This window comes from Nematolebias whitei, chromosome 2 (assembly GCF_014905685.2).
Source record: "Nematolebias whitei isolate Nwh7 chromosome 2, NemWhi1, whole genome shotgun sequence".
NCBI lineage: Eukaryota > Metazoa > Chordata > Actinopteri > Cyprinodontiformes > Rivulidae > Nematolebias > Nematolebias whitei.
The window spans coordinates 53571307-53584373 of record NC_056499.1 but is presented as its reverse complement, the minus strand read 5'-3'; the positions used below and the strand labels follow the sequence as shown (position 1 = coordinate 53584373).

Below are 13067 nucleotides of genomic sequence, written 5' to 3'. Positions count from 1 at the left end.
ATCCAGGTCTTCTTGTCACGAGCCACGTTTTCCGCCAGCGCCAGGATCTCAGCAGTCAGTCACTCTAGCGCCTCTACCAGATAGACCGAGATGCATACATGGTGCCTCCTTTACAACTCATTTGGGATTTGGGGCTGTAGTTGAGGTAGTATTTGAGCTTTAAGATGTTAATCATCTGCTCCCGATTGTAAAGTAAGTAAAAGTAAAATGTCCTGAGGTCGCACGCTGTAGCTGCACTCACACAGGGACATGTAGGAGGAGATGTATGAAGGCAACAGACCAAGAAGTGATTTAAAGATGAAAATGTACCCGTGAGAGAGTCTGTGGGAAGTTAATGATGTCCAGTTAACCAGTGAATAAAGGGTGCAGTGATGGGTACAGTAGTTACAGCCAGTTATGAATCTTAGTGCACCATGATAGACAGCATCCAACATCTGCAGGGTTCTTGTAGGAGCGTTCATGTAAATAATGTCACCGTAATCAATGGAGGGAAGGAAAGTCACATATAAGATGTTTCCTAGCATTCAGAGTTAGACAGGATCAAACGTGCAGGACTTCAAGTACTTCAGGTCCATTGTCCAGGAAAATGGGGAGGGTGGTAAAGAGGTGAACAAGAGAGTCCAGGCAGTATGGAGTAGATGGAGAAAATATTCAGGAGTGATTTGTGACAAAAGGGTGTCAACAAAGGTCAAATGACAAGTTTACAAGACAATGGTAAGACCAGCTATATTGTATGGACTGGAGACAGAGACATGGGCAAAAAGACAAGAGACAGAACTGGAAGTAGCAGAAATGAAGATGTTGTGGTTCTCCTTAGGAATGACAAGAATGGATAAGATTAGGAATGAGATCATCAGAGGTACAGCACAGGTTGAACAACTGGGCGATAAAGTTAGAGACCAGACTGAGATGGTTTGGACATGTCCAGAAGAGGGACAGTGGTTTGGACATGTCCAGAGGAGGGACATATTGGTAGAAGGATGTTAGAAATGCAGCTGCCAGGAAAAAGACAAAGAGGAGATATATGGATGCAGTTAGAGAGGACATGGAGGTAGTTGAGTGAGGACAGAGGACAGAGATGGAGGAGGATGACTCAATGTGGAGACCCTGAAGAAGGAACAGACGAAGAAGAAGGTGTCTTTGGCATCCATCTTCAATTGGCTCCAAAAGTGCTTCAGTTGAAGATGTCCAACGAAGATTGTTTTCTCAAAGTTTCTTTAAAAACAGTCTTCTTGTTCTTGAGATGTTTGTTTAACGGACAGACACAAACACACTCGGCAAAAACATTCTCTGAACCTTCAGGTGGACGACAACAAAACCGTCTTCAGTTTATAAAAATAATCACATAAATCATATTTCATCACTTCCAGACATGTTGGGTTTACAGCCAAGAGAGGGAGCTGCAGTCCACCTTATCACACACACGCGCGCTCGTCAGTGGGTTCTGCTGGAACCCGAATGTGATCAAGTCCAAACGGACAGCAGACAAACCTTCTGGTTTCTGAGAGACTCTGGAAAACTGAACCGGGTCACTTAGTCCGTTTGGACTCGCCACAGTTCGGATGAGATCGGTCCAGTTCATATGGATCCAGGGTCGATCATCAGAACTTCAACAACTCCCGACTTTAACTCCAACAAAGACAGAACCAAAAAAATCCATTCAGAACCCGGGCCAACAGGCTGCAGATCACAGACCAACTCGGACAGAACCGTCCGTGTTCTGGTAACACACCCGGACCTGGTTTCATTTGGACCGGACACAGAAACCCCGCGGCTCGGACCTGCTCATGCGTCCCGGATCTCAGAGGGTCCAGGTCCAGTTCTTAACGGTTTATCTGGTCAGGCGCAGCTGGAGTGTGCGCGCGTGTGTGTGTGTGGCCCCGCCCCCACGCCCTTCTATAAAGACCCAGTCTGACAGCTTTCGGATCGTACTGAGCAACAGGACCCAGCAGGATCCGGTCCAGCAACCTGACCCTGAAACTGTTTCTCCGTGCAGAAACTCAAACTGGGTTCCGGTTCTCCCGCTGCCAGTCCAGTTCTCCAGGTCCAGGTGTTCTGTCGTCTCTCCAGTAGAACCTGGATTCCCGGAGCTCCTGGACATGCCCGTCCGGGTTTAGATCCTCCATGGAGCTGTCGAATCTGTACGAGGCGGCGGCCCGGCCCCTGATGAGCAGCCTGACGCACGGCGCGCAGCCCCCCTCTGGCTACAGAGACCCGGCTGAGCTCGGTTCCGACATAGGAGACAACGAGACCTCCATCGACCTGAGCGCCTACATCGACCCGGCAGCCTTCAACGACGACTTCCTGGCGGACCTGTTCCACCACAGCGCGCGCCAGGACAAGCTGAAGATGATGAACGGGGAGTACGACCCGGTTCCGTGCGCGCCGGGCCCGCAGCAGCTCTACATGTCCAACTACATGGAGTCCAAACTGGAGCCGTTCTACGAGCACAACCCGCCCCGGATCCGACCCGTGGCCATCAAGCAGGAGCCCCGAGACGACGAGGACTTGAACCCGGACCTGAACTCGGGTCTGCCCCCTTCCTACCACCACTCGCACGCGCACGCGCAGCAGTACCCCCAGCAGCAGCAGATGCCGCACCTGCAGTACCAGATCGCGCACTGCGCGCAGACTACCATGCACCTCCAGCCGGGCCACCCGACCCCCCCACCAACCCCGGTGCCCAGCCCACACCACCAGCACGCGCACATGAAGCTGGGGGGCGGAAAGTCCAAGAAGCACGTGGACAAGAGCAGTCCGGAGTACCGGCTGAGGCGCGAGCGCAACAACGTGGCCGTGCGCAAGAGCCGCGACAAGGCGAAGCTGCGGAACCTGGAGACGCAGCAGAAGGTGGTGGAGCTGACGGCGGACAACGAGCGGCTCCGCCGGAGGGTGGAGCACCTGAGCCGGGAGCTGGACACCCTGCGGGGCATCTTCAGACAGCTGCCAGACGGCTCCTACAAACCCATGGGCAGCTGAGGCCGAACCGGGCCGGACCGGACAGGGACAGCTCAGAGGAGCCACGGCCGGCTGAGGGTCCACAGTCCTCACAGCCGGTCCGGCTCTTCAGGACTAACACCAGACTGTGCTTGGGTTCGGTTCGGACAGGTTCCCCCTGACTGGACGCAGGTGAACAGAACCTCACCTGCTGGACACTGATCTGTTTGGACCTTTCCTTTTCAGACCTCACGTGCCTTTTCACACTTTTGTGCAGCAAGCCCATAAGCTGGTTCCGACCCACAGAGGACTGGTTCTGTGCCTTACTCGGACTGAGACTCATAATAATTCCGTGCAGCTAAGGTAGGACACGCGCGTGCCCGTGGCTCCGCCTGTCGTGCACGTGCTTCTGTCCTGACTGTTTTCTGTGTAACCCAAATGTAAAAGTGCATGCTGAGCTGGTTCTGCTCAGGTTCTGTCCACCTGAACAGATCACATCAATGGGTCCTCCCTGCAGGTGCACATCTTGGATTTTCAGGGTTCTGGTGGAAAACAGTCATCTGAAACTTTAAATGGTACCGGAACCGCAGGTCGGACTCAGCCTCCAGAACCTTTGTGCACCAGCTCTTCAGACTGGAATGATACCTGTGGTACCAGCAGCTTCCTGTCAGCTCTGGTTCTGATGGGCCTGAAGCTGCGCTCTCATCTGCACTATGACTGTCTGTGACGGTTGCTGGGTACTGATCCGAACAGAAAGCCGGGCTCTGTGTGGAGCAGAGTCAACGTGAACAGGGTTTCTATGCAGCGCTGCTCTTCCTCTTCCCCCCTGAGTCATCCTCACTCAGTGCCTTCTGACGGTGACCTTTGACCTGCCAGTGAGGAAGAAGAAAGCACTTTGTTGTTGTTTGTTTTAAAGACTGTAAAATAAGCCTAAACAGAAAACTATATCTGAATAAATATATATGAAATGTTTAAAAACCACTTATTGTAATAAAACAACATGTTTTAGCACAAGTGGACGCTTCGGACCTCTTCTGTTCTCTGAGCTTCATCCTGGAGTTTTAAAGCTTCAGACTCAGGTTTATTTAGGACAAAGGTTAAGTGTGGTCCCTGAAGAGACGAACAGTTCGTCTAGAGGAGCTGCAGCTGAACCACTTCTGCTCGGTGTGTGTTGAAGTATCAGAACCAGGACCCCTTCAGTTCCAGAGTCTGTTGAATTTCTGATTATCTAAAGTAAAATCTGCATCTGAACGCAGTCAAACCTTTCTGAACAACCTTTTTAAAATAATAAAAACACGTCAGGCTCTGTCCTGACAACAAAAAGCTCTTTAATGATTATAAACTGGGAGCAGGTCTGACATGCAGGGAGATTTAATGCGGTCTAGAACCGTTGAACCCAGATCAGGATTTGTGCAGGTTTTTGAAGTGTTTGAGCTAACGAAGCTCTTGTTCTGCTGCAGAGGAACAAACACAAGCACACGCTCTGTCGCTGAGAGACACGAGGTGGAAAACAAACCAGAAGCTTTCATGCACACCTAACCCAGTCTGACAGAACCACTCCCTGACATGAACTCTGATTTTCAAACCACATCAAAACATTATACATATATACCATACATATATAAATATGTGTGTGTGTTTGTGTGTATATATATCTATATCTATATCTATATATTTATATATATAATGTAGTTGTGGATGTGTATGTATACACAATGGTGCTTGAAAGTTTTTGAAGTCTTTGCAATTTTCCATATTTCTACATAAACATGATCTAAAGCATCTTCAGATTTTCACACAAGTCCTAAAAGTAGATGAAGAGAACCCAGTTAAACAAATGAGACAAACCATTTATTTTTTGAGGGAAATTGTCCAGTATTACATAATGTATCTGTGAGTGGTAACAGTACTCGAACCTCTAGGATTATCAGTTAATTTGAAGGTGAAATTAGAGTCAGGTGTCAATCAATGGATGATGATCAGGTGTGAGTGGACACCCTGTTTAAAGAACAGGGATCAGAGACAATGATCACTCCCAGAGCCAGGTGTGTAATAGTGGGCGAGGTCACAAAGGACCCCGGGGTAACTTCTGAGTAACGTGTTGTTGAGGATACGGTGTTTGAACATATCACGAGGTGAAGGGCTGAAAGAGACTAGACTGTATCCTGTAACAGCAGGAGGACGAGGAGTCAAGACACATCTGGACAGGTGTTCAGACACATGTGGCCATGAGGTGAGACACGTGTGTACAAGTGTTGAGACACATTTGGACAGGTGTTTGATGTTCAAGTTTCTTTATTGTCATTCACATCACATGTGGTACAAGAGGTGGAAAGAAATTGTGTACTCAGGGTCCCAGTTACATCCAACAGCAGCAAAAATATAAAGTATTACAGTAAATAAGGATCTAATATATACACTAAGGTGTTGAGACACATCCATCCATCATCCAGATGATGGATGGATGAGATTTTTTATATATAATCTGACCACCTCCTCAGTGGTCTTCCTTTAAGTCCACTTTGTGTCTCAAACAGAGACAGATGGTCCAATTTGACACGGATGACCCTTGACCTTTGGTTTCTAGTCCTACAGTATAATCCATCTCTTCAGTGTGTCCTCAGTTTGTCTCTTGTGGAATGTATGGATGTTGTCTTCAGTCCTGTGGACCTTGAACTTGTTAATAATGTCCAGCTGTAGTCACAGTCCAGCAGCTTGGACATGGTTCTATCGTCTTTATCTTCAACATGCTGTTCAATTATTGTCTTTCTAAACTACTGAGACAACTCTGTCCTCAGTGTCCGGTGGTCCATGTTCAGTGTGTTACACACCATGACACCAAACAGCCCTGTGACTACCTGACACCCTTTAAACAGACTGACTGACTGGCTGACTGAGTACAGACTGAAGACACTGAGCTGCTGGTTACAGGACACTCTTTAGTTTGACATGTCCCTGTGGACAAATTAGTTTGAATATTTTCTTTTTGTCAAGGTTAGTTTCATCACTTTGTTCTCACCTACACTTCATTTCATTTTAACGACACATTCAGCCAAAGACGCAGCAGCAGCTGGACGTTTCGGTCTGACTTTACTCGGCCTGCTGACGCTCACTAACTGAAAGCAGCAGAGTTCCCAAACTCCAGCTCAGCTCAGAGGATGGTGGAGGAGACGAGCCTTCATCAGAGGAGGGAAGAAAACAGCTGATTTATGGCCGGTCTGGGCTGGAAAAGAAGAAAACACATGTTCTCATGACCATCGGCGCTTTGGCTCACAGAGAGCAGGAAACACAGGGTTCATCATGAACAAAACAAACAAAAAGCAACAGCACTGTTTCTGTTCTTTCTGAACGACTTCTGAATAATAAAAACACTTCTCCGTCGAGTTTGTTCACATTTTAAAGAAACGAGTGTCAAAAAACTTTTCAACTAAAAAGAAACGTTGAAGGTTCCCCAAGCTCCATCAGCTTTCCTCTCTAACAATCAACAGGAGTTTGACACTTATTTTTGTAATAATTTGGGATATAACAAAGCCATGCTCTTATTTTGAAAAGCTTTATTCTGGAACTCCAGCTTCAAACCTTTTCCTGTTTGCCTGAGAGCAAATCCTGCTTTCTGCCAACCCTCTGACTGAATCCTCCTGACCTGACATGAAGTCTAAGGTGGTGGTGAGTGGGGGTGGGGGGGGGGGGGGGCACATAATGGTAACATAGGAGGGAGAAAAGCATGCTGGGTAATTTAGAAGAGCCAAAACTGATGCTGGTTGTCATGGTGATTCTCACCTTTTTGGTTCCAGTTTGTTTCTCTTAGGCAGAAACACAGAGTATAAGCTAAAGCTCAGCTGACTCGTCCTGATGGTCACACATGGTTTTTAAAATGATTCTATGAAGAGTTTATTTTAGACATATCACAAGCTAAATTGTTAAAATGCCACTATCTGTTTTGAAGTGAGGGCTTCATCCTCTGGCATGTTGCTCATCCAGTTGGAACGGAGCTGTCAGAGGACACATTAATGTGGTCTTTGTGTAAAACTGTTTGTGTTGTTGTGTTTTCAGGTTGCTGTTGTTACGCCGTATTGTTTTATATTATTAGTGTTTTGCATATATCTTAGATCTTTTAGCGTACTGTTTGACATTTGTTTAGCGAATATCTTAGTGTATATATTAGATCCTTATATACTGTTTCTTTTTATTTTTGCTATTGTTGGATGTAATTGGGACCCTGAGTACATAATTTCGTTCCACCTCATGTACCACATGTCCTGTGAATGACAATATTGACTTGAACTTTTGACAGTATGGTCTGCAAACACACAGACTTCTGATGAAAATTAAGTCTTTGGCTCACATGGGTGCATTTACATTTGAACTTGTTTGAATATTCAGTAATTAGTACACTGTCCCTTTTTAAATAAATAACAAAATGAATCTGAGATCAGATACAACTGAAGTCATTGGGTTTGTGTGCGTGACCTCTGAGGCAATTTGAGAATAAAATCTTCAGTCCTGCAGCAGAGAAACGCACTTAGATAGATAAACTGTAGAAAATGTGGAATGATTGCAGAAATGAGTGTTGCAACAATATTGAAAAAAATCTCTGTCTGTCTGTCTGTCTGTCTGTCTGTCTGTCTGTCTGTCTGTCTTTCCGTCCGTCTATCTATCTATCTATCTATCTATGTAAACGTTTTCATCATCCACATTTAAAAAAATATGAAAACTTTAATTCATCTAATCAGGAACAGAAAAATCTTGCAGACCCATCGTTTATTTTGTGAAGACCCGTTCACGTGGTGAATGGTTGTTGTGTGTGAGTAAAAGTTTATTGATTGTCTCAGCCTTGTGTCCACACACAGTTCAGGGGTCCTTAATTTGTATTTTTCAAAAATGGGTTCCAGTGTGGCGTCACGGTGGCTCAGTGAGAGAGTGAATGGTTGTTTGTCTCATTTGTCTCTATGTGATGGACCCAAGGGCATCAGAAGCATCCGTAATGTGGGGGGGACACAATGATGTGTGTAGGTGTGTACGCGTGCGCACACAAAGGTGTTCACTAGTGAACAAAAAAGCAGCCTTTCACCTAGATTTCCTTTAATTACACACATTTAAAGCATGTTCTCACCAAGTTTGTGTAAATTCAGCTGTGGATTTTAAAGACATTTTAACTTTAATACACTTTAATACAGAGCATCAGATTGGCACTATTTGTCTTTATAGAGAAATAAAAAACATCACCACTAGACTTTTTTACTTGTGTTCAACACTCCTCATCTAAATGATGTTTCTCATGAAGCTTGAGGACAATAAGGTGTGGGGTTTTAAAGACATTTCAACTTTAATGCACCTGAACACACAGCGTCTCTTACACCTGCAGCGTCTTACAGCGTCACAGTTACTGCTAAGCTCAGATGCTACAGACGTAGCGCTGCACTCAAGCATCCTCCTAACATGAATATATGTTAATGATCAACCCCCTGGTCAACCACTGCCTGCCCTAAGCTTGCTAAACTGGCAAGCGAGTAACACAGGTACCTCCACCTCCTCCACCTGTGCGCGTTTTCTGCCGAGGCAGGAAGCGACGGCGGAGAGTTGGAGGTAACCAGGAAAACCTGGAGTGGAGTTTTAGTGGCTTGAGTATTCTCCTACTAATCAATTGGAATGGATTCGTTCACGAAGAAAGAGAAACTGCGCCGCCTGAACTAATGTTTCATAGTAAAAGAGGGGGGGACTTGTCCCCTTCACATATAATGGTTGCGACACCTATGAATGGACCGGTGATCTGTCCAAGGTGTCCCTTGCCTCTCTCACAGAGACTGGACATGGGCACCAGTGACCCCTGCAACCCCCCCAAAAAAAGAAGTGGTAAAGATAATGGATGGATGGGTTCCAGTGTTGGAAAATCCTGGAAAGCCATTTCTGCATTTTCATGTAGACCGCATAAACACATCTTTTACAAAACTGTGACGTCATAGTCCATACCCTGCCTCGCCAAAGAGCTCATGGGACAAACATGACAAAAATAACAGATGACATGCTTGTGTTGGTGCTACAGATTAAAGTTTCTCAACTACAATAAAACCTTAAGATCCTGTGTTACTTCATGATCAGACAAGACTGAAGAACAATGACAGCCTTAAATAGAGCAACAACAAAAAAACATTACTCCAAATGAACTGAGACTAACACATCCTTTTCAGTCTATTGCACTGGATCTTGCAGAAAAAAAGATAAACAATATCCATCTATCGAACTTAAAAAAAAATGTGGCAAATAGAAGAACAAAAAAAAAACATATAAAAATGACACGTGTGAATGAATTAGCAAACACTGGTTTTCTCACACAGACCAAACATGTCAGGTTCATGGGTAACTTCAAACTGTACAAAAGTGCAAGTGAGAACGTGAATGGTTGTCTGTCTAATTTGGTTCCAAGTGTCCCTGTAGTGGACAAAGAGCTGTCAGTGGTGTCCCCTGACTGCCTCCCAGTATGCTGGACATGAACACCAGCTGCCCGGAGCCTGGAAAGAAAATGGTTGGATGGATGGATGTATTAAACATCATGAGGAAGTCCCTTCCCTGCAGCTATCCCTCGGTGCATACTCTGTTTGAAATCATCCACTTGTTGGTGTATTTGTACCTGACCCCCTGTCAGTGGTAGTTTATTTTGACACAAAGGAGGTGATCCACTTGATTGTCAGTGTAAAAATAAATGCTGCTCTTGTATTCACCATCCTTGTCTTCGTATTCTTGTGTTGACAGTTTGGTGTTTTCATCACAGCATCAGGGAGGCTGGACCCTGGAGTGCAGTGCACACAGGACAACTCAAATAAAACCACAAGCTCATTTATTAAACAAAGATGTGAAGCTGACAAGGCAGCACAAGCCTTACTTCACCAAAGAACGTTGGTTATGTACTGTAACCCCAGATTCTATGAGTATAGGCGTAGCCCTTTAAGGCTGTCGCTGATGGGTTTATCCCGTTATGCGAAGCATCACACTGAAAAAATTTAGTCCACGCCAACCTGCTGTGTGGGCCCCACCCGATCCGTATAAGTTACGTTAAGAGCGGGTAATCGGCTCCCAAATAGCTTTTTTTTTTCTTCAGTCATTCAGGAGCCAGTGATGCCCGACGCTTAAAGGGCTACACCTAAACTCATAGAAGCTGGGGTTACAGTACGTAACCAACGTTCTATTTCGTATAGGCTTCGCCCTTTATGGCTGTCGCTGATGGGTTAAGGGCGAAGCGGATGTTGTCCTCGACTCACTGGGTCCATTCGAACACCGTATGAGACAGAAGCTTGCCCACAAAAACGTCTTGTCACTCAGCTCCCCATGTGCATAATTACGCATTGCGTAGTTATGTGTGCCATGCACAGACGCATGTTTTGTAACTATACGTTCTGAAAAACATGAACGCCCCAGAAAATTTCAACGGGGAGGGAAGATGTTGAGGGGGGGGGGGGGGGGGTATCAACCAACTGATTCACGGCTGAACAGTATGAACAGATTAATAATAACAAATGAACTGATTATTAATCAAATTAACTGATTGATAACAATAGTCATGAACTGATTAGTGACAATAGAACCGAAATAACAGACACAACTTGTGACTGATAACAACATCTCACACTGTGAAGCATGCAGACAGATGTGAGCTTAAACAGAGTTCCATGAAAACAATAATATTCATTCTGTTAGAGCATTAAGGACAGAATGTGTCATGGAACGAACCGTCACATCACGCAGATAAAAGCGAATGAATGAGCAGGGTGTTGACCACGCGGCCGCAGTGCAAATATCCTGCATCGACATACCATTATGCAAGGCAGTCGAAGATGCGATACCCCTGGTCGAGTGTGCTCTGAGGTTGACAGGAGGCTCTAAATCTGATGCTCTGTAAGCTTCAGAAATGGCCTCACACAGCCAGTGTGACAAGCGCTGGGTGGATAACGGGCGACCTGCAGATGCATCTCTATAATGCACAAACAAATGTTGAGTTTGGCGCATTATAGCTGTGCGTGCTATGTAACACGCCAACGCCTGCACCGGACAGAGAAGATGGAAAGATGCTTCTTCTTCTGATCTGTGGGGGGGGGGGAGGGAAAACCCCCTCCAACGATATCGCTCTTGATTTAAAGGAGCTCGTGATGTTTTTAGGCATAAAAGCTGGGTTTGGTCTTAAATCAGCTGAGCTACCGTCAGCCTGAATTCTGAGACATGACGGAGCGCCAGAGAGGGCAGATAAATCACTCACCCTCTTAGCGGATGATAAAGACGGCAGCAGGGCTGTTTTAAGAGACAAGAATTTAAGTCGAACCTGATCCAGAGGCTCAAATGGAGCTTTGATCAGGGCTCGCAGGACCAGCGTTAAGTCCCACTGTGGAACAAGTGGACATGAAACTGGCCTGCGTCGGCGGAGCTGGTCTTTTAGAGTGTCGATTCTCGTTTGTGATAAACGAGCCCTCATGGTGGTTGAATTTAACTCCACTCCCAGATAAACAATAGTCTGGGCCGGGAAAATCAAGCTTTTCTTCCAATTTATGGCGAAGCCCAGATTTAACAGGTGTGGTGTCAACATCTGAGCCTGCATCACTGCTTCCTGTCTGGAGCGTGACAGCAGCAGCAGGTCGTCCAGGTAAAACAAAACTCTCATCCCTGCTCTGTGTAAAGGATGCAGGGCTGTCTCCACACACTTTGAGAATGTACGAGGCGCGAGGGAATACCCGAACGGCAGCCTGTTGTACTGATACTTCATCCCTTGAAAGGAGAAATGCAGGAATTTTCTGTGTTTTGGGATGATCGGTATGTGAAAATAAGCATCTTTTAGGTCGACGGAAACAAACCAGTCAGGGAAAGTCCCTTCATGTCAGCAGCTTCCCGGATAATGTCGGGCAACTCTGAAAGGAGTTTGCCGACGGCAGGGAGCGATGTGGCCGTTGAGGCAGCAAGTCCCGGAGGGGTCGAGCATCCGCAAGGCCCGGAGGGGTCGAGCATCTGCTCGGCCCCCCTCGTTCCAACACTGAGCTCCCCGGGAGGGAGCGAGCATCGGGGCTGCTGCTAACGTCACCAGTCCCAGAGGAACCATCCGATTCGCTCTGAGAGCCGGCGTCGAAGAAGTCGATCGCGTCATCCAGCGAACAGTCTCCCGCAACGGACAGGCAGTCCTCGACGTTAGCCTTAAACAAGGCTGCTCTCCTCTGCCTTTCCTCCGGTGGAAGATCGTCACAGAGGCGGCAGGAGGAAGCGCGGGCGACGTGACGGGGACCCAGGCATCCCTTGCAGGTGTCGTGCCGGTCAAAGCTAAGCAAGTAACCGGTCTTGCAGGATGGACACAAGCAATAAATGATGTAAAATCTGAATTCTGTAATATTACATGTGGAGTGCCTCAAGGCTCTATACTTGGACCTAAGCTATTTATTTTATATGTGAATGACCTGGTAAATGTGTCTGGATTTTTTAAATGTATTTTGTTTGCAGATGATACTACTTTTCTTTGTGTGGGTGAAAATGTTGTGCAAATGTTGAAGATGGCACAACCAGAATTTGTGAAAATACAAAATTGGTTTCAACTTAACAAATTATCTTTAAATGTAGATAAAACAAATTATATGATTTTTAGTAACAACAAGAAGGTGCTTGATACTCCATTTAGAGTCGATGGAATTGAAATTAATAGAGTCAATGAGGTGAAATTTCTGGGTGTCATCATTGATGAAAAACTAACATGGAGATCTCACGTAAAAAACTTAAGAACTAAAATAGCTAAATCGATTGCAGTAATGTACAAAGTTAGAGAGTAATTCAATGATAAAGCAATGTTTCTATTGTATAATGCCATTGTTGTTCCATATTTAATTTACTGTATTGGTCTGGGGTAAAGCATGTAAAACAATTACAAATCCAATTTTTATTTTACAGAAAAGAGCCATAAGAATTATTACCAGAAAAGATTATAACCATCCGTCAAATATATTGTTTCATCAGCTAAAGATATTAAAATTTTATGACTTGGTTGATTACAATATCTTACTGTTTATGTATGGGGCCAACAAAAACATACTACCTACTAACATTCAAGGGAAATTTGTTAAAAGAGAAAGTAATTATTATCTTAAGGGGATGGAGATGTTTGTGAA

The 13067-nt window shown here is 45.5% G+C and overlaps 1 protein-coding gene across 1 annotated transcript; it reads left to right on the top strand.

Moving 5' to 3' along the window:
- The first annotated feature begins 1934 nt into the window (after window positions 1–1934).
- Window positions 1935–3914, top strand: cebpa (CCAAT enhancer binding protein alpha). Its single transcript, XM_037697736.1, has one exon. It carries the CDS (start codon window positions 2125–2127, stop codon window positions 2977–2979), a length of 855 nt encoding a protein of 284 aa, XP_037553664.1. The 5' UTR covers window positions 1935–2124; the 3' UTR covers window positions 2980–3914.
- The last annotated feature ends 9153 nt before the right edge of the window (window positions 3915–13067 follow it).